The 22,699-nt window shown below is 61.6% G+C and overlaps 3 protein-coding genes across 11 annotated transcripts; 2 read left to right on the forward strand and 1 right to left on the reverse strand.

The window, feature by feature from the left end:
- The first annotated feature begins 181 nt into the window (after positions 1–181).
- On the forward strand, positions 182–4,528 carry LOC119148427 (zinc finger protein 22-like). Of its 5 annotated transcripts, none has more exons than XM_037388565.1 (5): positions 182–390; positions 834–916; positions 1,842–1,913; positions 3,179–3,251; positions 3,725–4,528. In XM_037388565.1, exons 4-5 carry the CDS (start codon positions 3,182–3,184, stop codon positions 4,306–4,308), a joined length of 654 nt encoding a protein of 217 aa, XP_037244462.1. In that variant the 5' UTR covers positions 182–390; positions 834–916; positions 1,842–1,913; positions 3,179–3,181; the 3' UTR covers positions 4,309–4,528. The 5 variants fall into 5 exon arrangements, with proteins under 5 accessions (XP_037244462.1, XP_037244461.1, XP_037244463.1 ...); XM_037388564.1 differs by lacking the exon at positions 182–390 and adding an exon at positions 393–433; XM_037388566.1 differs by lacking the exon at positions 182–390 and adding an exon at positions 410–433 and having other exon boundaries at positions 862–916.
- Positions 4,529–5,538: 1,010 nt separating this feature from the next.
- Positions 5,539–8,762, reverse strand: ZBTB45 (zinc finger and BTB domain containing 45). The gene is made up of 2 exons (XM_037388500.1): positions 7,764–8,762; positions 5,539–6,119 (listed from the first exon to the last, which is right to left on the reverse strand). Exons 1-2 carry the CDS (start codon positions 8,737–8,739, stop codon positions 5,764–5,766), a joined length of 1,332 nt encoding a protein of 443 aa, XP_037244397.1. The 5' UTR covers positions 8,740–8,762; the 3' UTR covers positions 5,539–5,763.
- Positions 8,697–22,521, forward strand: LOC119148400 (myosin-11-like). Of its 5 annotated transcripts, XM_037388493.1 has the most exons (12): positions 8,697–8,774; positions 11,775–11,836; positions 14,192–14,265; positions 15,139–15,189; positions 15,636–15,797; positions 15,975–16,103; positions 16,446–16,534; positions 16,956–17,052; positions 17,581–17,777; positions 18,757–18,865; positions 20,162–20,334; positions 22,162–22,521. In XM_037388493.1, the coding sequence occupies exons 1-12, from the start codon at positions 8,713–8,715 to the stop codon at positions 22,391–22,393; spliced, it is 1,437 nt and encodes a 478-aa protein (XP_037244390.1). In that variant the 5' UTR covers positions 8,697–8,712; the 3' UTR covers positions 22,394–22,521. The 5 variants fall into 5 exon arrangements, with proteins under 5 accessions (XP_037244390.1, XP_037244391.1, XP_037244394.1 ...); XM_037388494.1 differs by lacking the exon at positions 15,975–16,103; XM_037388497.1 differs by lacking the exon at positions 15,636–15,797.
- The last annotated feature ends 178 nt before the right edge of the window (positions 22,522–22,699 follow it).

Consider the following 22,699-nt stretch of genomic DNA (forward strand, 5'->3'; position numbering starts at 1 on the left):
ATGGGGAAGGTGGGACAGCGGCGAGAGAGGGGCGGGAAGAAGACTCCAGCATGTGAGCGGCCCCGGAGGGGCGGTACAGGGGAATAGACCAATCAGCTCACTAAGTGGGTGGGGCAACACCTTATTACGCCAATAGATATCGGGACAGCGCGGATTGATAGCACATGGACACAATCCGTTTCTCCCAAGCGCTTCACCCACCCAGGCTGGGGGGCGGATGTTGTCTTCAAGCCAAAAGGGCGGGTAGGCGCTGGACCAATCAGCGGTCAAATCACCTACGGGAAGGCGGTAACCACTAAGATGGGCGTTGCGCTTGGCCAATCGATAGCCAAATTCCTCGGGGAGGCGGGTCAGAGCTCTGATCAACAGCTCGACGAACCATTCACCTTCGTAAGTACCTCAGCAGCCACAGAGGCGGGCTGGAATCGCTCTGGTGAGCGGTGGCTCCGGCGGTGGGGGAGGGCTCCGGCCCCAAGGGGCCTGCCCGGGGCACACGGGGGTAGCAGGGCAAGACCGGGATGAGGGAATCCTGGCGGTGGGCAAGGACCTGCTCAGGGGCCAGTCTGGGGCCTGGCTTGAAGCCCAGATTTAGGGCTGGTTGTGGGCAAGGGCCTAAGGCCAGGACGGGGCTCTCGTGTGAGCCAGGCCTGGGGCCAAGTCACTGGTGTCACCGCGAAATCACCACCCTTCCTCAGAGCCAGCCCTCAGCCGTGCCAGGACCAGCCAGATTTGGCTCCCTCTGACCCCCATCCTGCCCCAGCAACCCCATCCCACAGCCCCTGCGCTTCCCTCCACCCACCTGTCTGATTCTGCCCTGTGTTTTTTCTTCTCAGTCAGTTTAACGCCCGATTTCACCCACAGAGGAGAAGCCCGAGAGGCTCCAAAGGCGCTTCAAAGTCCCTAGAGCCGTGTGCAAGTGAGTAAAAACACCTTAAAAATACTTAACCTCGCTGTCAGGAGATGATTTAAAACTGGTGCTGGGTGAAAGTTGCTGGGGGAGTCGTACAGATGTTTGGAGGGAGCAGGGTGGCAGACTGGGGGGCAAACTGGGCAATGGCAGTAAATGTCTCCTATCCGCCCCCAAAAGCACCCACATTTTGGCCTGTTTAATGACCCACCAGTAGGACTGGGGGGAGCGAGCCCACCCCAGCACAAGATGAGGTCTGTCTGAATCCCTTCCCCTGTTCCCAGTTTGGGGGGGTTTCCCACTCCCCAGGTCCTAGTTAGGGTGCTTCTCCCCTCTCCTACTCCCAGTCTGGGGGGTTCCTCCTACCCAGCCCCTTCTTGCCATTTTTAGGGGGAGAGCTATTCCCCTCCCTCATTCCCAGTTTGGAGGGAATTCCCTATTCCCAGTTTGCAGGTTTATCTACCTTCCCTATTCACACCGCCCAGTGCTGGCAGGGTGCCCCTCCCCCTTTTTCTGCTGCTGCTGCCAGCTCATCCTGACTTGGAGCAGGGCCTGCTCAAGGGACTGGGAGCACTGGGGATGGACTGGGAGAGCTGGGGGGGAGGGGACTGGGAGTGCTGTGGGGGAGAGCTGGGAGCACTGAGGAGTCCAGCAAGGGGGTTACTGAGATCACTGAGTGTTACTGGGAGTGCTGCAGGAGGGTTACTGGGAGCACTAGGACCCCTGGGGCAGAGTTACTGGGAGCACTGGGGAGACAGGGGGAAACCAGGAGCACTGGGACATTACTGGGAGCATTTGGGAAACATTGGGTGTTACTGGGAGCACTGTGAGGGGGCTAGTCCTGCAAGAGTTGAGGTTTACTGGGAACACTGGGAGGGTACTGGTGTTTACTGGGAGGCACTGGGGGCACTGGCTGATGGTGGTGTCCCTGCAGGCACCATGTTTCTGGCCAAGGGCTCCTGGGCGCTGGTGGCCCTGGGACAGTGTCCCCCTCACATTCCTCCAGGTGAGCACCCTGAGTCCCTCCATGCCCCCCCCATCCTCCCGAGTCCCCTCAGTGTCCCCTGGGTCCCCTCCATGTCCCCTGCAGGTCCTTGGGTCCCCCTCAGTGTCCCCCTGTGTCCCTCAGTGTCCCCCAGGATCCCCTTGTGTCCCCACCACATCTCTCAGCGTTCCCTTGTGTGTCCCCCCAGTGTCTTCAGGTTTCTCAAAGTCCCCTCATGTCCCCATACGTCCTCACGTGCCCACCTTGTCTCTCCCTAGATCTCCCCATGTCCTTTCACGTCCCCCCCATGTCACACAGGTATTCCCCCACAACCCCCGTGTGACTCTGTGTATCCCCCCATGTCCCTCCACATGTCCTCCCTGTCACTCTGAATGTCCCCATCTCTCTCCTTGTGTCCCCTGTGTCACTCCGTGTCCCACATCCCCATCACTTCAAATGTCCCGTGTCCCTTCCTGTGTCCCCCATGTCACACCGCATGTCCCCCCACGTCACTCTGAATGTTTCCATGTTACTCCATCTGTGTCCTCACATCACTAGGTCACTTCAGATGTCCCCCCACGACCCACCACATCCCCCCACATCCCTCCTCATGTCCCCAGTGTCCCCTTCGCCCCCGCTTAACTCTGCCCCTCGGCTCACACACACACACAGCCTTTGGGTGACACTAAAATGGGGCCAAAACCTGCCGAAATGGGGAAAATTGCCCCCATCCTTGGGGGGCAGTCGGGGCCCGGGGGCGCGGAGGGGGTTAATACCATTGAGTCGCGGTCCTCCGGGCGGCGCGGAGCGGCCCCTAGCTGTGCCTGAGCGCTTCCGGGGTCGCGGGGCGGCGGTGGCGGCTCCGCGGCGGTTAGGTGAGGTGGGGGGCACACGACCCTGGGGGGCACCTCGGTGAAGGACACCCCGGGACAGACCCGGACGCCCCTCGGCGCCCCGCTGTCGCCCCTCTTCCTCCAAGTCCTGTCCCCTCCCTGGTGTCCTTCCCACGCCCGGTGCTTCCCCCGGCCCCGGCCCCCTCCCTCCCACGCCCACCCCTTTTGGGGTCCCCACCTCTCAGTCCGGAGAGCCCCCCCTTCCACCCCCATAGTAAGTGCCCTCCCTCCATGCCCTCCTGCAGGATCCCCTTTGTCGCACCTCCACCTGTCACCCCCCCCAGGACCCCTCCTGGGTGCCCCCCCCCAGCACATCCAAGGCTCCTCCCAGTCTCTCCAGCCCTGGCAGGGGGGTGTGGGTGCTGACCCCCCCTCTCTGGTGTCTCCCCACAGGCCATGGAGCATCCAGAGGTGCCACCTGGCGACTGGGACGGGGATGGGGGGATGGTACCCGGCATCCACAGAGGTGAGCCCAGCCAGAAGAGGGGGTACGGGGGGGGGGGGGGGGGGGGCACTGCAGAGCATCATGGGACAGCGGAAGACTCCAGCGCCAACCAAAGCAGGTCCATGTCATCTAGGTTCCTCAAGGGTCCTCCCAGTGAAGTCTCGAGGACCTCCAAGGATGGAGACCCGCCACCGTCCTGGGTCTCTTCCCCAGCTCCATCCCACCAACGTGGGGGGGTCACATGGGCCCTCTGAAGAGTCCTTGCTCCACCCCAACCCCGACCCAAGTCCAACCCTGACCTCATGTTCCTCCTGGCCACTTCCAAATGAGATTTGGGTCTGAGAGGGCACCATATGGCTTGGGAGACAATCTGGGGCACTCCAGGAGGACAGTGAGAGAGATCAAGGGGCGATTTGGGGATTCCAGGGATCAGTCTGGGATACGGGGGGCAAATGGGGATCCCCGTGGTGACACCCATCTCCATGTCCCTACAGGCACCGCAAATTCCCCAGAGACGGACACCGCTGAGAGCCTGGTGACGTCGCCACTGCTGTCCCCATCATCCAACCCAGGTGGGCCCTGGGGGCTGCCCCCCACCCCCCCTCCAAGTACCCGGAAACCCTACAAGTGCACCGAGTGTGGCAAGGCCTTTGGGCAGAGCTCACACCTGATGCGGCACTTGGGCACCCACACGGGCGAGAAACCCTACAAGTGTAGTGGCTGCGCCAAGAGCTTCACCCAGCACTCCAACCTCCTGCAGCACCAGCGCACCCACACCGGTGAGAAACCCTTCGAGTGCGGCGCTTGTGGCAAACGTTTCGGCTGGAGCTCCAACCTCAGCCGCCACCGCCGTCTCCACAGTGGCCAGAAGCCCTTCCAGTGCAGCCAGTGCGGCAAATGCTTTGGCGAGAGCGCCCACCTGCTCGAGCACGAGCGCACCCACACTGGTGAGAAGCCCTACCGCTGCCCCGACTGCCCCAAGACCTTCAGTCGCGGCTCCCACCTCGCCCGCCACCGCCGCCTTCACGCAGCTGAGCGGGGACCCCGGCCAGCCCTGGTGATGCACCGTGGGCTCTGAGGGGCTCCCCAAGGAGTGGGGAGGAGGTGGTGGAGCAGATGATGGTGCTTCTGTGATGGCCACGGGGCCATCGTTTGACCTGTTGGTGCCCATCGTCAACAGAAAGAATCATGGAGGATCCATGACACAGTCAATGGCTGCTACAACCCTTCTGTGATGGCCATTGGGACGTGGTTTGGCCCTGTTCAGTGCCCATTGTCAATACAAAGACTTCAAGGAAGGTCCACGGTGTGGCCAGTGGTTATTACAGCTGTGTAATAACACAAGTTATTACATGGGGCCATGTCCCCACAGGTTGGCCCTGTTGGCACCCACCATCAACGTGACGTGGCCAATGGCGGCCACAGGGACGTAGCCTGGCCCACTGGCATTCATCGTCAATGCAAATGACATGGGGAGGACCCATGGTGTAGCCAGTGACTCTATGACCCTTCGGTGGTGGCCACGGGGACGTGGTTTGGCTCCATCAACGCCCACTGTTGGCTTGTGGGGAGCCCACGTAGGCAAGAAGCGACAGGCTTGGGGACAAACATGGACACCAAGACTTGGGGAGGACTCATGATGTTGGCCAACGGCTACCACAGCCCTTCTGTGGTAGCCATGGGGCTGGTTTGGCCCTTTTGGTGCCTGTCACCAACTGAGAACCTTAGGAAGGGTCCATGACACAGCCAACAGCTACTGCAGCCCTTCTGTGGTGGCCACAGAGATGTGGCTTGGTCCCATGGGTACAGTTTGGCCCCACTGGTGCCCACTGTCAACACAAAGACTTGGGGAGGCCCATGAAGCAGTCAATGGGGATGAGGTCTTGCCCCACCGGTGCCTCCCGGGCTCACGGAGAAGCCACATGGGCAAAAAGAGGTGGCACCGGGGCTGAAGGGGGACTCAAAGGCTTGGGGAGGACCCATGATGTGGCCCAATGGCTACTACAGCTCATCTGTGGTAGCCACAGGGACATAGTTTGGTTCCGCTGGCACCCGTTGTCATCACAAAGACTTGGGGATGCCCCATGATGTGGCCATCAGCTACCGTGGCTGTTCCATAGTGGCCACGAGCCCGTGGTTGGCACCCACCATTCAGTAGGAGGGCGGGTAATTTTTTAGGGAGAAAATAATGGCACTAAAACAGACCTTAAAACCCGCGTGTTGATTTTCACCACCCACCGGTGCCACTGAGTCTGTTTAACTGCCCCTCCTGCTCCGCACCACCATGGTTTGGGGGGGTGGGGGTGGAAACTGCATCGCTGGGAGGGGACAAGAGGGATGGACCCCATCTCCCTCCATCTGTCCATCCAGAGCGTCAAATTCATGGCTGGGGTGGGGTCAAAGTCCTCCAGGTTTCACCCCTGACTGCTCAAACAACCCCAGGGGCTCATCCACGGCCATGGGGGAGCTCCAAAGCCCACCCCTGGGGGAGTTCTGGGGTGACAAAGACACCACCCCCCGCCCCGGGGCACCCTCACGCTGTGTGAGCGGGACCGGCACCTGTAGCCTCAGCGCCTGGCCATGTTGCCAACCCGGCTTCAGGTGGTGGTGGCCCTGGCGGTGGCCCCGGCGGTGGCACGGGGTGGGTGGCAGCAGCATGGCGCTCGAGGAGGGTACGGTGGGAGAAGCCCTTGGTGCAGAGGCGGCACTGGAAGCGCTCGGGGCGGTGGGTGCGCATGTGGACATTGAGGGAGCTCTTCTGGGTGAAGCGTTTGCAGCAGACGCCACACTGGAAGGCACGGACACCCGTGTGGGTCACCATGTGCTTCAGCAGGTAGTCACGGAGTGAGAAGGAGCGCCAGCAAATGGAGCACTGGTGGGGCTTCTCACCTACAGGGAGACAAATGTGTGTCAATGCGGATGGACACGGGTCAGCATGGATGGATAGGGGTCAACACAGACCAACATGGGGCAACATGGATCATTACAGGTCAACGTGGAGCAACACGGGTTGACGGGTCAACATGAGTCAACATGGAGCTACACAGCTTGACTGTCAACACAGATCAATACAGGTCAACATGGATAGATACGGGTCAACACGGAGCTACACAGGTTGATGGTTAACATGGATCATTACAGGTCAACGTGGAGCAACATGGGCTGACGGGTCAACATGGATCTACATGGAGCTACACAGGTTGACGGTCAACACGGATCAATACAGGTGAACATGGATGGATACAGGTCAACACAGAGCTACACAGGTTGGTGGTCAACATGGATCATTACAAGTCAACGTGGAGCAACATGGGCTGACGGGTCAACATGGATCTACACGGAGCTACACAGGTTGACGGTCAACACGGATCAATACAGGTGAACATGGATGGATACAGGTCAACACGGATCAACGTGGAGCAACACGGAGCTACACAGGTTGATGGTCAACATGGAACAACACAGGTTGACAGGGGTCAACATGGATCAGTACAGGTCAACATGGGTCAACACAGCGACATGGAACATCACGAATCAGCGCAGGTCTGCATGGGTTAAAATGGAGCAACATGAAGAAACATGGGTCAGCATAGATCAACAGGGGCCAACGTGGATCAACACAGGTCAAGATGGGTCAACACTGGTCAGCACAGGTCAACATGGATCAATACAGCAACATGGGTCAACATGAGACAAGACAGATCAACATGGTGCAACACATGGATCAGCGCTAGATCAACAGGGATCAACACAGAGTGGCATGGTCACCACACAGTGACATGGGTCTATGTGGGTCAATGTGGAGTGACCACACAGTGACACGGGTCAATGCGGAGTGACGTGGGTCACCACACAGTGACATGGGTCTATGGGTGTCACCACACAGTGACATGGGTCAACACAGAGTGATGTGGGTCACCACACAGTGACATGAGTCTGTGTGGGTCAACATGGAGTGATGTGGGTCACCACACAGTGACATGGGTCTACGTGGGTCAACGTGATGTGGGTCACCACACAGTGACATGGGTCAATGTGGAATGACCCCACAGTGACATGGGTCAACGTAGAGTGACATGGGTCAACATGGAGTGACATGGGTCACCACACAGTGACATGGGTCAACGTGGAGTGACCATGCAGTGACATGGGTCTACATGGAGCGACGGGGGTCAACATGGAGTGACATGGGTCTATGTGGGTATCACCACACAGGGACATAGGTCTACATGGGTCAACATGGAGTGAAATGGGTCAATGCGGAGTGACGTGGGTCTACACAGGCCAACACAGAGTGATGCAGGTCAACATGGCTCACATGGAGCAATCAGGTCAACATGGCTCAACACAGCAACATACATCAACATGGACTGACACGGGGCCACATGGGTCAACACGGGTCCCTGTTCCATCCCTGTCCCCATCCCTCCACACCGCAGCATCACTGCATCCCTGCTCCCCCCGCCCTCACCATCCACACAATGATCACACCCCCGCTCCGTCCCCGCACCGCCCGCTGCCGCGTTCCCTCACCGGAGTGGATGAACATGTGTTTGGTGTAGTTCTTGCGGGAGCTGAAGGTCTTCTGGCAGTGACCGCATTGGTAGGAAGGCTCAGAGCACCGCGAGGGGCCGGGCTGGGGCACCTCAGGGACGGGGGGGATGCCGCCCACTCCTGCGCCCCCCTCGTACAGTGGCGGTGGCGGCACGAAGCCAAACCCGTTGCCCCCCGTCGCTGCCTTGGTCCCGAATGCCGGTGCCCGCCCTGGCGCCTCCAGGCTGCAGTCGGGTCCGAACTTGGCCGTGTCCTCGCCGGGCCATGGGGGCAGGAAAGCGTCGGCGAAGACCTCGGGAGCGCCAAAAAACGGCGGCTCCTCGGCGGCGAAGGGTGGCGGGGCAAAGCCTTCTTCACCACCACCAGTACCCTCACCTTCCTCCTCCTCCTCCTCCTCCTTCACCGGCAGCTGGAGCCGCAGCGGTTGGCGTTGCTTGCGGCTGTGGCAGCTCGGCGCCGGCTCCGCTGGCCCGAAGCGGATGTCGGGCTCCGGTAACGGTGGCGGTGGTGGCGGTAGCGACTTGTGGCAGGGGTCAGTGGGCTCGGGGCGGGGGGGGCGGGTGGGGGGCAGCACCTTGGGCCCACGGCTCTGGGAGATGATCTGGGTGCACTCATCGATGACGGTTTTGATCTGGAGGATGGAGGCGGCGGTAAGGATCTGCAGAGCTTCCGACTGCGCCACCACCAAGCAACCGCTGTACATGAACTCCACCAACTGCCGCACGGCACCGCTGGGGACAACGGGGGGCACCTCAATGGCCGAGTGACCCAAAAGGAGTTTGTCATGGAAAAACGGGCTCCCGGCGGCCAGGACACAGCGGTGGGCCCGTAGGGTGGCCTCGCGGATGCGGACAGTGACGTCGCAGAAGTGACCGCCCAAGCGTTGCCCGTTGAGGGTCTCCAAGAGGGAACGGCTGAAGTTCTGGAGATGGATATAGTGAACAGCCTCCGCCATGGCGGCACCGTGGGGACCCCAGCGTGGGCAGTGAGGTACCTGGGGAAGGAGGAACAGGGGTTGGGGACATCGTCTGGGGTGACACCAGGGTTTGGGGACATCAAGATGGGATGGAGGTGCCACGAGGACATCACCAGGGCTTGGGGATGCCACTGAGGGCATTGCCAGGAGGGGTTAAGGACATGACTGGGGACATCAGGATGGGATGGACATGGCACATGGATGTCTCCAGGGGTTGGAGACATCAAGATGGGATGGAGATGCCATCAGTGGTGTCCCCAAGCCCTGGTGGCATCACCAGGAGGGGTTAAGGACACGGCTGGGGGCATCAATGTAGGGTGGAGATGGCACCAGGATGGCACCAGGGGTCAGGGATATTGTATAGGGTGGTACAGGGATTGGGGACATTGTATAGGGTCACCAGGGGTTGGGGACATTAAGATGGGATGGAGGTGCCACCAGGACATCACCAGGGCTTGGGGATGCCACTGAGGGCATCCCCAGGAGGGGTTAAGGACACGGCTGGGGACATCAAGATGGGATGGACATGGCACCAGGGTGTCACCAGAGATTGGGGACATTGAGATGGGATGGAGGTGCCCTCAGTGATGTCCCCAAGCCTGGTGGCATCATCAGGAGGGGTTAAGGACATGGCTGGTGACATCAGTGTGGGGTGCAGATGCCACCAGGACCTGGAGACACCTTGTGGATGTCAACCATGGGGTGGGGGCACCTTGTGGGATGTCACCGAGCGCTGGGGGCACATTATGGGAAATCACCAAGGGCTGGGGACACCTTGTGGGACATCACCAGGAAGGTGGGGACACATTATGGGATGTCACCAGGGTCTGGGGACACCTTGTGGATGTAACCATGGGGTGGGGGCACATTATGGGATGTCACCAAGGGCTGGGGACACCTTGTGGGACATCACCAGGAAGGTGGGGACACATTATGGGATGTCACCAGGGTCTGGGGACACCTTGTGGATGTAACCATGGGGTGGGGGCACATTATGGGATGTCACCAAGGGCTGGGGACACTTTGTGGGACATCACCAGGGGGGTGGGGACACATGGGATGTCACCAAGGGCTAGGGACACCTTATGGGATGTCACCATGGGGTAGGGACACATTATGAGATGTCACCAGGGGCTGGGCATACCTTATGGATGTCACCAAGGGTTGGGGGCACATTATGGGATGTCGCCAAGGGCTGGGGACAGTGCTGATGACATCACGGGGCCTTGGGGACACATGCCAGGGGAGTCACCGGGGGTCGGGGACACCTTAGGGGAAGTCACCGGGGTGTGGCGACACGGCGGGGCCATCCCCCACCCCACCCCCCTACCCCCATCCCACTCCCCCCGGCCCCAGGCGACCGGCCCCTCCCCGCTCAGGGACCCAGGCACGCGGGGGGCGGGGCGGGGGCGGGGCCGTACTCACCTCCGCGCCCGCCGGAACCGCCGCCGGCCCCGACACCCGGAAGTGCCTCTGCCACCGCTTCCGGTGGCTCCCCCCGATTTAACGTCACTTCCGGCCCCGCCAGTCCGGAGGGGACGGAGCGGAAGTGAGCGGCGACCATAGAGAGGGGCGCGGCGCTGTCCTCTCGCCGCCCCCCTACCATAGAGACTAGGTGGGAGCGGCTGCGCCCCGCGGGGTCCCCTATAGACCCCCATAGGGTCCCCCCCGGGGCCGGGATCCCCTATAGGGACCCCCCTGGGGGTAGTATCCCCTATAGACTCCCGTAGGGACCCCCCTGGGGTTGGGATCCCCTATAGACCCCCATAGGGACCCCTCGGGGGCGGGATACCCCATAGGCCCCCGTACGGACACCCTCAGGGGCGCGATCCCCTATAGGCCCCCATAGGGACCCCCCCAGGGGCTGGATCCCCTATAGACCTCCATAGGGAGCTCCCTGGGGCCGGGATCCCCTGTAGGCCCTCATAGGGACCCTGCCGGGGGTGGGGATCCCCTATAGGGCCGCCCCCAAGGATCGGGATCCCATAGAGACCCTCCAGAGGCGGGATCCCCTATAGGGACCCCCTCGGGGGTAGGATCCTCTATAGACCCCGAAAGGAAACGCCTCTGGGGCCAGGATCCCCTGTAGAGCCTCATAGGGACCCCTCCACAGATGGGATCCCCTATGGACCCCCATAGGGACCCCCCCAGGGGCGGGATCCCCTATAGACCTCCATAGGGAAGCCCCAGGGGCGGGATCCCCTGTAGATCCCTATAGGGACCCCCCTGGGGCCAAGAACCCCTGTAGACCCCCATAGGGACTCTCCCGGGGGTGGGATCCCCTATAGACCCCATGGGGAGTCTCGCAAGATTGGGATCACCTATAGACCCCATAGGGACCCCTGTAGTGCTGTGATCCCCTATAGACCCCCTTCAGGATCCCCATAGATCCCTATAGACACCCATCAGGACCCCCACTGGGCTTCAGTCCCCTCTAGACCCTGGTATGGCTGCAGACTCCTATAGACCCCCATAGGGTCTAAAGTGCTATAGACCTTCAAAGAGATCCTCATAGGACTGGGATCCCCTATAGAGCTCCATAGCTCAGCAGGGGCAGGATTCCCTATTTCCCCCCCTCGCCCCGCCCACCCCCCCGGATCCCTATACGACTAGCACCCTCTATAGACCCCGGGATCACCATGAGGTCTGGACTCTATGGATTGCACAGAGATGATCTGGGGATTCCCTATGGGAATCTTTATAGGACCAGGATCCCCTATAGATACTCCCCCCCGGGATCCCTATAGACCCAGCATCCTCTATAGACCCCTATAGAAATCTCTACGGGCTCAGGGATCTCCTATAGACCCCCCCTCCAGGCATCCCTATAGGGCTGGTATCCTCTGTAGACCCCTATAGGGTTCTCAATGAGCTCAAGGATCCCCTATAGACCCCTCCCAGGGTTCCCTATAGGGCCCCTATAGCACTCCCGTAGGGGCCGTTGGTGATGTCACAGCCCATTGGGAGTGTGGTGGCACTTCTGGGTTGGCCCCTGACATCACGTCATGCAATAGTGACATCACTTCCTGCTCTGGTGATGACCTCACTGCTTGGGCTGGGCCCATCATGCATCCTGGTAAGTTGATGACAGCATTTCCTGGGCCCTTGGTGATGTCAGAGGTTGGTCGGGGTCAGGGATAATTCTTCTCTATGAGTGATGTCACTTGCCTGCTGGTGATGTCACTTCCGGGCCCTGGCGCAGTGGGAACTTGTCACGTTGGCTCCCTTCTGTCTCCGACGTCATCCATTGCCCGGTGGTGACGTCACAGCCATGTCAGAGCCCCGTGCTCTGCAATGCAGCACTCACTATCCCGCAAGCAAGTGCTGTCCTGTGTGACGGTGACACATGTTGGCCTGTGTTGCTCCCTGTTGACCCATGTCAGTCCGTGTTGGCCCACGTTGATGTGTTGCCCCTTGTTGACCCCTGTCAGTCTGTGTTGGCCCGCGTTGACCTGTATCACTCCTTCTTGACTCATGTCAGTCCATGTTGGCCCATGTTGGCCCGCATTGATGTGTCACCTCTTGTTGACCCGTGTCAGTCTGTGTTGGCCTGTGTTGACCTATGTCACTCTTTGTTGACTCCTGTCAGTCCATGTTGGCCCATGTTTGCCTGCATTGACCTGTGTTACTCCCTGCTGACCCATGTCAGTCCACGTTGGCCTGCGTTGATGTGTCTCCCCTTGTTGACTCGTGTCATTCTGTGTTGGCCCATGTTGATGTGTCATCCCTTGTTCACTCATGTCAGTCCATGTTGGCCCATGCTGACCTGTGTCACTCCCTGTTGACCCATGTCAGTCTATGTTGGCCCATGTTGGCCTGTGTTGATGTGTCACTCCTTGTTGACCTGTGTCAGTTTGTGTTGGCCCGTGTTGGCCCACATTGACCTGTGTCACCCCTTGTTGACCCCGTCAGTCCGTGTTGGCCCATGTTGGCCCTCGTTGATGTGTCACTCCCTGTTGACCCATGTCAGTCCATGTTGGCCCACATTGATGTGTTGCCCCTTGTTAACCCCTGTCAGTCTGTGTTGGCCCATGTTGGCTCACATTGACCTGTGTCACTCCTTGTTGACCCCTGTCAGTCCATGTTGACCAGTGTTTCTTGACCCGTGTTGACCCACACTGATCCATGTTGCTCCATGCTGACCTGTGTCACCCTGTGTTGCTCCATTTTGACCCATGTTGTCCCCTGCCACTGCTCCGTGTTGTCCTGTGCCACACCATGTTGACTCGTGTCAGTCTGTGTTGGCCGGTGTTGATGCAGTCTTGAACCTTGTTGACCCATGTTTGTTGACCCATATTGGACCATGTTGATCTGTGTTGACCCACGCTCATCTCTGCTGTTTTTTATTGGTGACCCGCGTTGAAATGTGTTGACCCGCATTGATCTATGTTGACCTGTGTTGACCCATGTTGATCCATGCGGACCCATGTCACACTCTGTTCATCCATTTTGACCCATGTAGACCTGTGCTGACTCATGTCATGATGCTGACCCATGTTGATTTGTTGATCCACGTTGATCCCAGTTGACCTGTGTTGACACGTGTTGACCCGTGTCATCCCATGTTCCTCCGCTCTCACATGTGATGACATCACTCTGTACAGATTCCCTTTTGTATGACACAGTGCACCACCACCACCCCCGGTGCAGGGGGTAACCCCCATGAAGGTTCCTACAACACCTCCATCCCTTGGGGGGGGAGGGGGGACACCCACATTTTTGGGTGCCCCAGGGAGGTGCCCAGATGCCTTTGGGTTCCTAAGGGTGGTGTCCCTCTGAGTCCCTCCGGCAAGGGCGGGTGACAATGCTCAAGGGTTGGAGCTGGTGGAGCTGAACTGATCTGGGACATCTGAGTGCCCCCAGGGGCATCGGGGGCGGGCTCCACGCCCTGTGGGTAGAGCCTGGGGCGGGGGGGAGGGGCCCACACCCCTGGGTCCTCCCGTGCCCGGGGCCTGGGTGGCACAAGGAGTTCCCGGCCATCGGTCACCCGTGTCCCACAGGCCTGGGCTCGGCATCACCAGGACGGACGTGCAGCAGGTGAGGGGACCCAGGCGTCCGGGCAGCACCCCCCCTCCCCCCCCCCCCCCCCGTTCCCCCCCAAAAAAAGGGACTCAGGACATCAGCAGCTGTTGGGGGGACCCAGGCATCCCAGCACCCCTCCCCCCCATTGCTGTGTTGAGGAACTATGTCCCCCCTCTACCAGGGACCCCCCCCATCTTGCCCCCCCCCAAAAGAAATAAAGGGACCCAGGCGTCCCAGCATCCCTGCCCCCCCTCATTGCTGTGTTGAGGAACTAGGTGCCCCCTCTGTCAGGGGACCCTCCCTCTTGCCCCTTCCCCAGCAAGGGACCCAGGTATCTGGGCTGCCACTGCTTTACTGGGGGGGAGGGTGTGTTTACTGGGGGGTCTCCCCACAGTCTGTGTTGTTCCAGGGCCCCCCCCCTCAGTTTGTGCCATGGTGGACGAGGGGGACAGGGGACAATGTGGGCCCCCCCGGCTGGCACAGGTGAGTGGGACCCAGGGGTCTGGGGCAGGGGGAACCTAGGGGTCTGGAGGGGGGACACCCAGGGGTCTAGCGGGGGGACACCCAGGGGTCTAGCGGGGGGACACCCAGAGGTCTGGAGGGGGGCAGGTGCTTGGGGGGACACCCAGGGATCTGGGGGGACACACCCAGAGGTCTGGGAGGGTGGAGCAGGTGCTGGGGGGGGGGCTGCAGGGGTCCTGAGGGGGACACCCAGGGATCTGGGAAGCCTCAGCACCCCAATATGGGGGGACGGGACTCAGGGGTGTGGGGGAGGGGGGGAATCCAGGTTTTTTGGGGAACCCCCACCTAGGGGACCCAGGCATTGGGGCTCCCCTCCCTGGGACCCAGGCGTGCAGGCGCCCCCTCCCCCGGCCTCACTGGCCCCTGGCCAGACCCGAGACTGGAATTAGGGCACGGGGCGGGGAAAAGGGAGCCCAGGCGCCCAGGAGCCCTCGGCTCCCCTCCCCCACACCGTGGGAAGGGACCCGGGAATCTGGACATCCCCCCACACACACACTTATCCCCCCCCTCCCCGAGGGCACCCTGTGTGTGGGGTATGCCCACATCTCCCCCACCTATGGGACTCTAAGGGGATCCCCCTGGGTGCCTGGGACCCCCCTCGGTGCCTGGGATCCCCCCTGAGCACCTGGGGATCCCCCTTGAGCGTCTGGGACCCCCCTGGGTGCCTGGGGATCCCCCCTGGGTGGCTGGGACCCCCCTGGGCGCCTGGGGATCCCCCCTGGGTGCCTGGGACCCCTCTCTGGGCACAGGGGACCTCTCCCTGGACACTGGGGGATTCCCCCCCCCTATGCCGGGGTCCTCTCTGTTGTCACCCCCCTGGTGTCCCCCTCCCAGGCACAGTACCGCAGGCACCTGGAGGAGGAGCTTCGGGACCTGAGCAGCCAGGTGGGCGGGGCCATGGGGGGGCGTGGCGAGCTCCTGTCAGTCACAGACCCACCCCTTGGGGGCTCACAAGGATGCCAGTCATGGCAATGGGCGGGGCTTGGAGGTGTCAGTCATGTGGGTGGGTGGTGTGGGTGGTTGGCTGTTATTGTGGGCGGGGCATGGAGCTGTCCATCACCCAATGGGCGGAACATAGAGTTGTCTGTCACCCAATGGGTGGGGCAATGAACTGTCTGTCACCCAGTAGGCGGGGCATAGAGCTGCCCATCACCCAATGGGCAGGGCAATGAGCTGTCTGTCACCCAGTGGGCGGGGCATAGAGCTGCCCATCACCCAATGGGTGGGGCATGGAGCTGTCCATCATCCAAGGGGCGGAGCACAGGGCTGTCCATCACCCTATTGGGCGGGACATGGGACTGTCACTCACAGCCTGGTCCCACCCCTGACAGGTGGCAGCACTGGGGCGGAGCCTGGCAGCGGAGAGGGGGCGTGGCCTAGCAGCAGGCGGGGCCCTGCGGGCACTGGAAATCGCAGTGGGTGGAGCCCAGGCCCGGGTGGGCGGAGCTTATCGGGCACGAGACCGGGCCTATGAGCGCTTGCGCCAGCAGCAGGTGGGTGGGGCCACGACTGGGGAGGGGGCAGAGCCTCTGATGAGATTGATGGTGGTGTGGTTAGAGGGGGTGTGGCCTATGATGAAGGCAGGGCTTAGTGGAGTGGGTGGGGCCTGTTGGGTGGGTGTGGCCATTCCAGGCCCTGTGGGTGTGGTCCTCACACAGCCCCTCCCACAGGAGGCGGGGCATATGCTGTGGGCAGAGCTGGAGGCAGCTCGTGCTGCCCGAGCAGGGGTGGAGCTCCGGGCGCAGGAGGCGGAGTTACAGTGTCGTGCCAAGGAGGCACAGCTGGAGCAGCTGCGGCAGGTGGGTGGGGCTAAGGCAAGGGGCGGGGCTAAAATTAGGGAGGGGCTAATATAAGGTGGGGCTAAGTGGGGCGGAGCTAAGGAAGACAAAGGGCGGGGCCAAGGTGAAGGGAGGGGCTAAGGAACAATGGGGCAGGGCTAATGGGCATGGGGCGGGGCTAAGTGCAGTGGACGAGGCTATGGAAACTAGGAGCGCATCTGTTGGACATGTTGGCAGGGGTAAAAGTCAGAAGGGCGGGGCTAAGGATCAATGGGGTGGGGCTATGTGAATGGACAGGGTGCTGGGTATGGTGGGAGGGGCTTCTTGCGCGGGTGGGTGTGTCCATCCCGGCCCCCCTCCCAGGCAGTGGAAGCAGCCCAGCATGCCCGGCGGCGGGTCGAGCAGGAGCGGGATGACATGGCTGCCCACGTGCCCCGCCCACCCAGCCCCACGTAAGTGCCTGCCCCTCCCTTGCCACGCCCACTCCCTGGCCACACCCACAAACCTATATATGTCTATAGGGCACCCCTGTGGTACATCCCCTATAGCCTCCAGGGTGGGTCCCTTATGGCTCCCATGGTGTGTCCCCTATGGCCCCCATGGGGTGTCCCCTCTATAGCCCATACACTGTGTCCTCTATAGGCCCCATAGTGCATCCCCTATAGCCCCCACGGTGTGTCCCCTATAGCCCCCACGGTGTGTCCCCTATAGCTCCCACAGCGTGTCCCCTATAGCCCCCAGAGCGTATCTGCTATATTCCCCACAGCACAGCCCCTGTAGCCCCTCCCCACCTGGCACATCCCCCGTAGCCCCCCATGGTCCCCATCCCCCCTCGGTGTCCCCCCGCAGCCCCTATAGCCTCTATGGGTGCAGGGGGGGCCGGGACCCTGCAGGGCTGCAGGCAGCGCTTGACGAGCTGCGGGAGCACAACCAAGTGCTGCAGCAGCGCCTGCAGCAGCGCCAGGCCCAGGTCAGTGCCTATAGGGGCCATGGCGGGGGGAACCTATGGGGGGCACCTATGGGGGGCAGGGGAGCACCGATGGGGCATGTGGGGTACCTAGAGGGAGGCTGGGGCGGGGGCTGGGCACACCTGTGGACATGGCGGGGGACATATGGAGGATGTATAGGGGGGAGGTATGGGGGTGTGAAGGCACCTATGTGGGACATGGTAGGGGGACCTGTGGGGGGGGTATGGGGGGAACATGGAGGGGGCATGGGGGGCACCTGAGGGGACAAGGGGGGGACATATAGGGCTATGCAGGGGGCAGATGGGAGGGATATAAGGGCACCTATGGGAGCGCTAAGGTGGGATGTATGGGGGCACCTATGGGCACAGGGAGGGGGCACCTGTGGGGTGTGAGGGTGCCTATGTATGTATGGATGAGGGGGTACGTATGGAGGGATGGATGCATGGGGTGGGATGGGGAGGGGCCACAGGTCACCTATAGGTGGGAGCACCTATGGGTGCTGTGGGTGCTGACCTCCCCCATGGGTGCAGGTGGAGGAGCTGCGGCAGGCGCTGGCAGCGGCGGGGGCGCAGGCGCGGGAGGCAGCGCGGGCGCGGGACCAGCTGGAGCAGGAGCAGCGGGTGCTGCGGGAGCGGCTGCAGCACCCTGGGGTGCCCCACGGCCCCACCGAGGCCACTCTGCGTGCCCGCTGCCTGCACCTCCAGGAGCTCCTGCACCGTGAGGCCGGGTGAGCCAGGGACCCAGGGTGGGACTGGGTGGCCCCAGGGGTGTCCAAGGTGGTCCCAGGTGGGTCCTGGGTGGCCCCAAGGTGGTCTTGGGTGACCCCAGGGTGGTCCAAGATGGTCCCAGGGTGGCCTTGGGTAGCTACAGGGTGGTCAAGATGGTCTCAGAGTTGTCCTGAGTGATCCCAGGGTGGTCCAGATGGTGCCAAGATGATTTCAGGGTGGTCTTGGGTGACTGCAGGGTGGCCCCAGGGTGGTCCAGATGGTCTCAGAGTGGTCTCAGGTGACCCCAGGGTGGTCTTGGGTGACCGCAGGATGGTCCAGATAGTCCTAAAATGGTCCCAGGTTGGTCCTGGGTGATCCCAGGGTGGTCCAGACAGTCCTAAGATGATCCCAGGGTGGTCCTGGGTGGCCCCAGGGTGGTCCAAATGGTCTCAGAGTGGTCCTGGGTGACCCCAGGGTGGTCTTGGGTTGCTACAGGGTGGCCCAGGGTGGCTGAGATGGTCTCAGGGCAGTCTTGGGTGACACCAGGGTGGTCTTGGGTGGCCCCAGGGTGGTCCAGATGGTCTCAGAGTGGTCCAGGGTGAGCCCAGGGTGGCCAAGATGGTCCCAGGGTGGTCTTGGGTGGCCCCAAGTTTGTCCCAGTATTCCCACAGCACTCCCAAGGTACCCCCATGGCTTCCCCACGGGTGCTGCTGGATGCCTTGGGGCACCCCATGGGTGCTATGGGGTGACATGGGGCACCCACACATGCTGTGGGGTGACAGCAGGTCCCATGCCCCGCCCCCCCCCACACCATGTGACCTGGGCTGCCCATGGGTGCGGGGCGTGAGGTGGCACCGGGCTGGGGGGTGGGTGCCGTGGGTCACCCCATGGATGCTGTGGGGTGATGTGGGGCACCCACGGGTGCAGGGTGTGCGGGGGTGGGTGCCGTGGGTCACCCCACAGATGCCGTGGGGTGACGTGGGGCACCCATGGGTGCAGGGCGCGGGCGGCACTGAGCCGGGCAGCGCGGGCAGCGGGGCGACGGCTGCGGGTGCTGATGATGGAGGTGGAGGAGCAGCGGCTGCGGGGGGAGCGGTACCGCCTGCAGGTGGGGGGATGTCTGTCACCCTTGGGTGACGTCACGGGGGGGTGACATCATGGAGGGGGGGGATGACGTCACATGTATGGGTCCCATGGGGGCCCTGGCCAGGGGGGAGGAGGGTGGTGTGGAGGCGTGTCACCCCATGTCATCCTGTGCCACCCCATGACCCCAGAGCCCCCATGTCCTCGGTGTCCCCGTGTATCCTCATGTCCCCATGTCCCCCGTGTTCATGTCATCCGGCCCCATGTCCCTGTGTCCCTGTGTCCCCATACCCCCTGTCCCCATGTCCTTGTGTCCCCCTGTCCCCATGTCTTTGTGTCCCCACACTCCATGTCCCTGTGTCCCCACACAATGTGTCCCTCTGTCCTCGTGCTTGTGTCCCTACACCATGTCACCGTGTCCCCACATGACATGTCCCCCCCAACCCTGTACCACATGTCCCCCTGTCCCCACGCCCCATGTCTCCATGTCCCCTCGTCCCCATACCACGTCCCCATGTCCTTGTATCCCTGTGTCCCCATGCCCTGTGTCCCCATGTCCTTGTATCCTCACGGATGTCCCCATGTCCCCATGCCCTGTGTCCCCGTGTCCCCAAACCTCATACTCCCATGTCCTTGCATCCCCATGTCCCCATGCCCCGTGTCCCTGCATCCCATGTCCCCATACCCCCATGCCCTGCGTCCCCGCATCCCAATGCCTGGTGTCCACATGCCCCGTGTCCCATGTCCCTGCATCCCCATGCCCTATGTCCCCACATCCCCGTGCCCCGTGTCCTTGCATAACCATGCCCTGTGTCCTGTGTCCCTGCATCCCCATGCCCCATGTCCCCGTGTCCCATGTCTCCATGCCCCATGCCCTCTGTCCTTGCATCCCCATGCCCCGTGCCCTGTGTCTCTGTGTCCCCATGCCCCCATGTCCCCACATCCCCATGCCCCATGTCCCATGTCCCCATGACCCATGTCCCCATGCCCCATGTCTCTGCATCCCCATGCCCTGTATCCCCTTGTCCCCATGCCCCATGTCCCCATGTCCCCACATCCCCATGCCCTGTGTCCTTGCATCCCCATGTCCCATGTCCCCGTGTCCCCATGCCCTATGTCCCATGTCCCGTGTCCCATGACCCTATGTCCCCACATCCCCATGCCCCATGTCCGATGCCCTATGCCTCTGTGTCCCCATGCCCCCACGTCCCTATGTCCTGTGTTCCCACATCCCCATGCCCCATGTCCCCACGTCCCCACGACCCGTGTCCCCATGCCCCATGTCCCCATGTCCCACACCCCGTGCCTTGTGTCCCCACAGGCGCAGGCCAGCGAAGCACTGGGGCGGGCGCTGGGGGAGCGGATGGCTGCGGTGGCCGCTGGGACAGCGCGTGCCCAGGCCCAGGGCCACTGCCTGCGTCGAGCGCTTGAGGCTGTCGGGGATGGGGCCGCGGCCACTGCACGCCATGTGGCTGCCCTGCGGGCTCGCCTCAGGTGGGGACTGGCAATGCCCCTCCATGGGCGCCTATAGCAACCTAGAGCCTCCTTATAGCCCCTGTGGGTCTCTAGGGGTCTCTATGGGCCCCTATAGCACCCTATGGGCTCCTTATAGACCTCTATGGGCCCCTAGGGCTCTCTATGGGACCCTATAGCACCCTATGGGCTCCTTACAGACCTCTTTGTTCATCTAGGACTCGCTAGGGCTCTCTATGGGTCCCTGTACCACCCTATGGGCTCCTTATAGCACCCTATGGGCCTCTAGGGCTTTCTGTGGGCCCCTATACAACTCTATGGGCTCCTTATACACCCCTGTGGCCCTCTAGAGCTTTCTATGAGCCCCTGTAGCACCCTATGGGCTCCTTATAGACCCCTATCCCCCTCTAGGGCTCTCTATGCGTCTGTATAGCACCGTATGGGCTCCTTATAGCCCCCTGTGACCCTCTAGGGGTATCTATGCACCCCTATAGCACCCTATGGGCTCCTAATAGCCTAGGACCTATGGGTCCCTATGCTTCCCTGTAGCACCCTATAGATTCCTTTTAGTCCACCTATATGCCCAGCTATGAGCCCCTATAGCTCCCTATGCATCCCTGTATTACCCTATAGCTTTCTATAGTTTATTTATAGCTCTCTTGTAGCTCCCCCCTCGTGGGCCCCTATAGCTCCCTTTGAGCCCCTATAGCCCTCCTATAGCACCTTATAGTCCCCCTGTTTTCCCCCACAGCACCTCTATAGGTCCCTCTGTAACCCCCTATGGGCTCCTATCACCACCTGTAGTACCCTATATCCCTCCCATGGGTACCTATAGCCCCTCCAGCACCCTCTCACTCCCTCTGTGCCCCTATAGCACTCCATAGCACCCTATAGCTTCCCATTGCAGCACTACAACCTTGTTGCAGCACCCTTAGAGCATTCTATATGCCCCATAGCAGCTTATAGCCACCATAGGCCTCTACAGCACCCTATAGCCCCTGTAGTCCCCTATAGATGCCCATGCCCCCCAGTAGTACCCTGTAGCCCCCCCAGACCCCTATAAACACCCATGCCCCCTAGTAGTACCCTACAGATCCCTATAGCACCCTATAGCCCCCCCATGGCCTCTAGTAGCACCCTACAGCACCCTATAGTTCCCTATGGGTCTGAGAGGGGCTGTATGGGGCCAGGGGGATTATGGGATAGTGGGGGCTTCTGGGGGGCTGTATAGGGTACTATGGAATAGTGGGGGCATCTGGGGGTCTGTATGGGGGATTATGGGATAGTAGGGGGCTCTGGGGAGGTATATGGGGGGTTATGGGATAGTGGGGACTCTCAAGGGGGCTGTATGGGGGACTATGGGATAGTGGGGGGGCTCTGCGGGTCTGTATGGGGGATTATGGGGTAGTGGGGGGCTCTGGGGAAGTATGTGGGGAATTATGGGATAGTGGGGGGCTCTGGGGGGGCTGTATGGGGGATTATGGAATAGTGGGGTGTTCTGGGGGTGTGTATAGGGTACTATGGGATAGTGGGGGCTCTGGGGATAGTATATGGGCTACTTTGGGATAGTGGGGGGCTCTGGAGAGGTATGTGGGGGATTATGGGATAGTGGGGGCTCTCAGGGGGGCTGTATGGGGTACTATGGGATAGTGGGGGGCTTGGGGGGGGCTGTATGGGGGATTATGGGGTAGTGGGCTCTGGGGGGGTGTATGGAGTACTATGGGATAGTGGGGGCATCCAGGGGGCTGTATGGGGGATTATGGGATAAAGGGGGTTTCTGGGGGGGCTGTATGGGCTAGTGGGGGGCTCTGGGGGGCGCCACCGTGACCCCTCCTGGGCCACCCCCAGGTGCGACCCACTGACGCTGTCCCGCACGGTGCGCCGCATGCTGCGGGAGGAGGACGAGGACAGCGAGGACAGCGAGGACAGCGAGTCCTCACCCTGGACCCTCCGGGAGCTCCTCGAAACCCCCCTGGGTTCATGGGGGGGTCTCGAAACTGCCCCCAAGGAGCCCCACCAGAGGGCTGCTGGTCCGGGGGGTGGCCTGGAAACTGCCCCCAGCACTGGGGGGGACCCTTGAAACCACCTCTGGGCGCCCAGCCCTGGAAGTGCCTCCGGGGGTCCCCAAGGAGCAGGGGCGGGGCTTATTGGGGCGGGGTATATTGTGGCCGGGCCTGCTCATACTCATTAAAGTACCTTCAAGATGGATCTGCCCCTGAGTGGCCCCCAGGTGGTGTGTGTGTGGGGGGGGGGGGGGGCACCTTGAACCCCACCCAGAGCCCATGTTGGGGGAGCCTTGAAACTCTTTAAAACACTGTTGGGGAGAGGGTGGCCTGGTGGCCTGGGAAACATCCCCAAGCTCTTTTTGGGGGGGACACCCCCCCCC

This window comes from Falco rusticolus, chromosome 5 (assembly GCF_015220075.1).
Source record: "Falco rusticolus isolate bFalRus1 chromosome 5, bFalRus1.pri, whole genome shotgun sequence".
In the NCBI taxonomy this organism is placed as follows: domain Eukaryota; kingdom Metazoa; phylum Chordata; class Aves; order Falconiformes; family Falconidae; genus Falco; species Falco rusticolus.

Bases quoted from the DNA above. Each gene is read 5' to 3' on its own strand.
- LOC119148427 (XM_037388565.1), top strand. From the start codon at position 3,182: ATGGAGCATCCAGAGGTGCCACCTGGCGACTGGGACGGGGATGGGGGG. The intron at 3,252-3,724 runs GTGAGCCCAGCC...ATGTCCCTACAG, and splicing joins GGTACCCGGCATCCACAGAG to GCACCGCAAATTCCCCAGAG.
- LOC119148400 (XM_037388493.1), top strand. From the start codon at position 8,713: ATGGATATAGTGAACAGCCTCCGCCATGGCGGCACCGTGGGGACCCCA. The intron at 15,798-15,974 runs GTGGGTGGGGCC...CCCCTCCCACAG, and splicing joins AGCGCTTGCGCCAGCAGCAG to GAGGCGGGGCATATGCTGTG. The intron at 16,535-16,955 runs GTAAGTGCCTGC...CTATGGGTGCAG, and splicing joins CCCCGCCCACCCAGCCCCAC to GGGGGGCCGGGACCCTGCAG.
- ZBTB45 (XM_037388500.1), bottom strand. From the start codon at position 8,739: ATGGCGGAGGCTGTTCACTATATCCATCTCCAGAACTTCAGCCGTTCC. The intron at 6,120-7,763 runs GTGAGGGAACGC...GTCTCCCTGTAG, and splicing joins ACACATGTTCATCCACTCCG to GTGAGAAGCCCCACCAGTGC.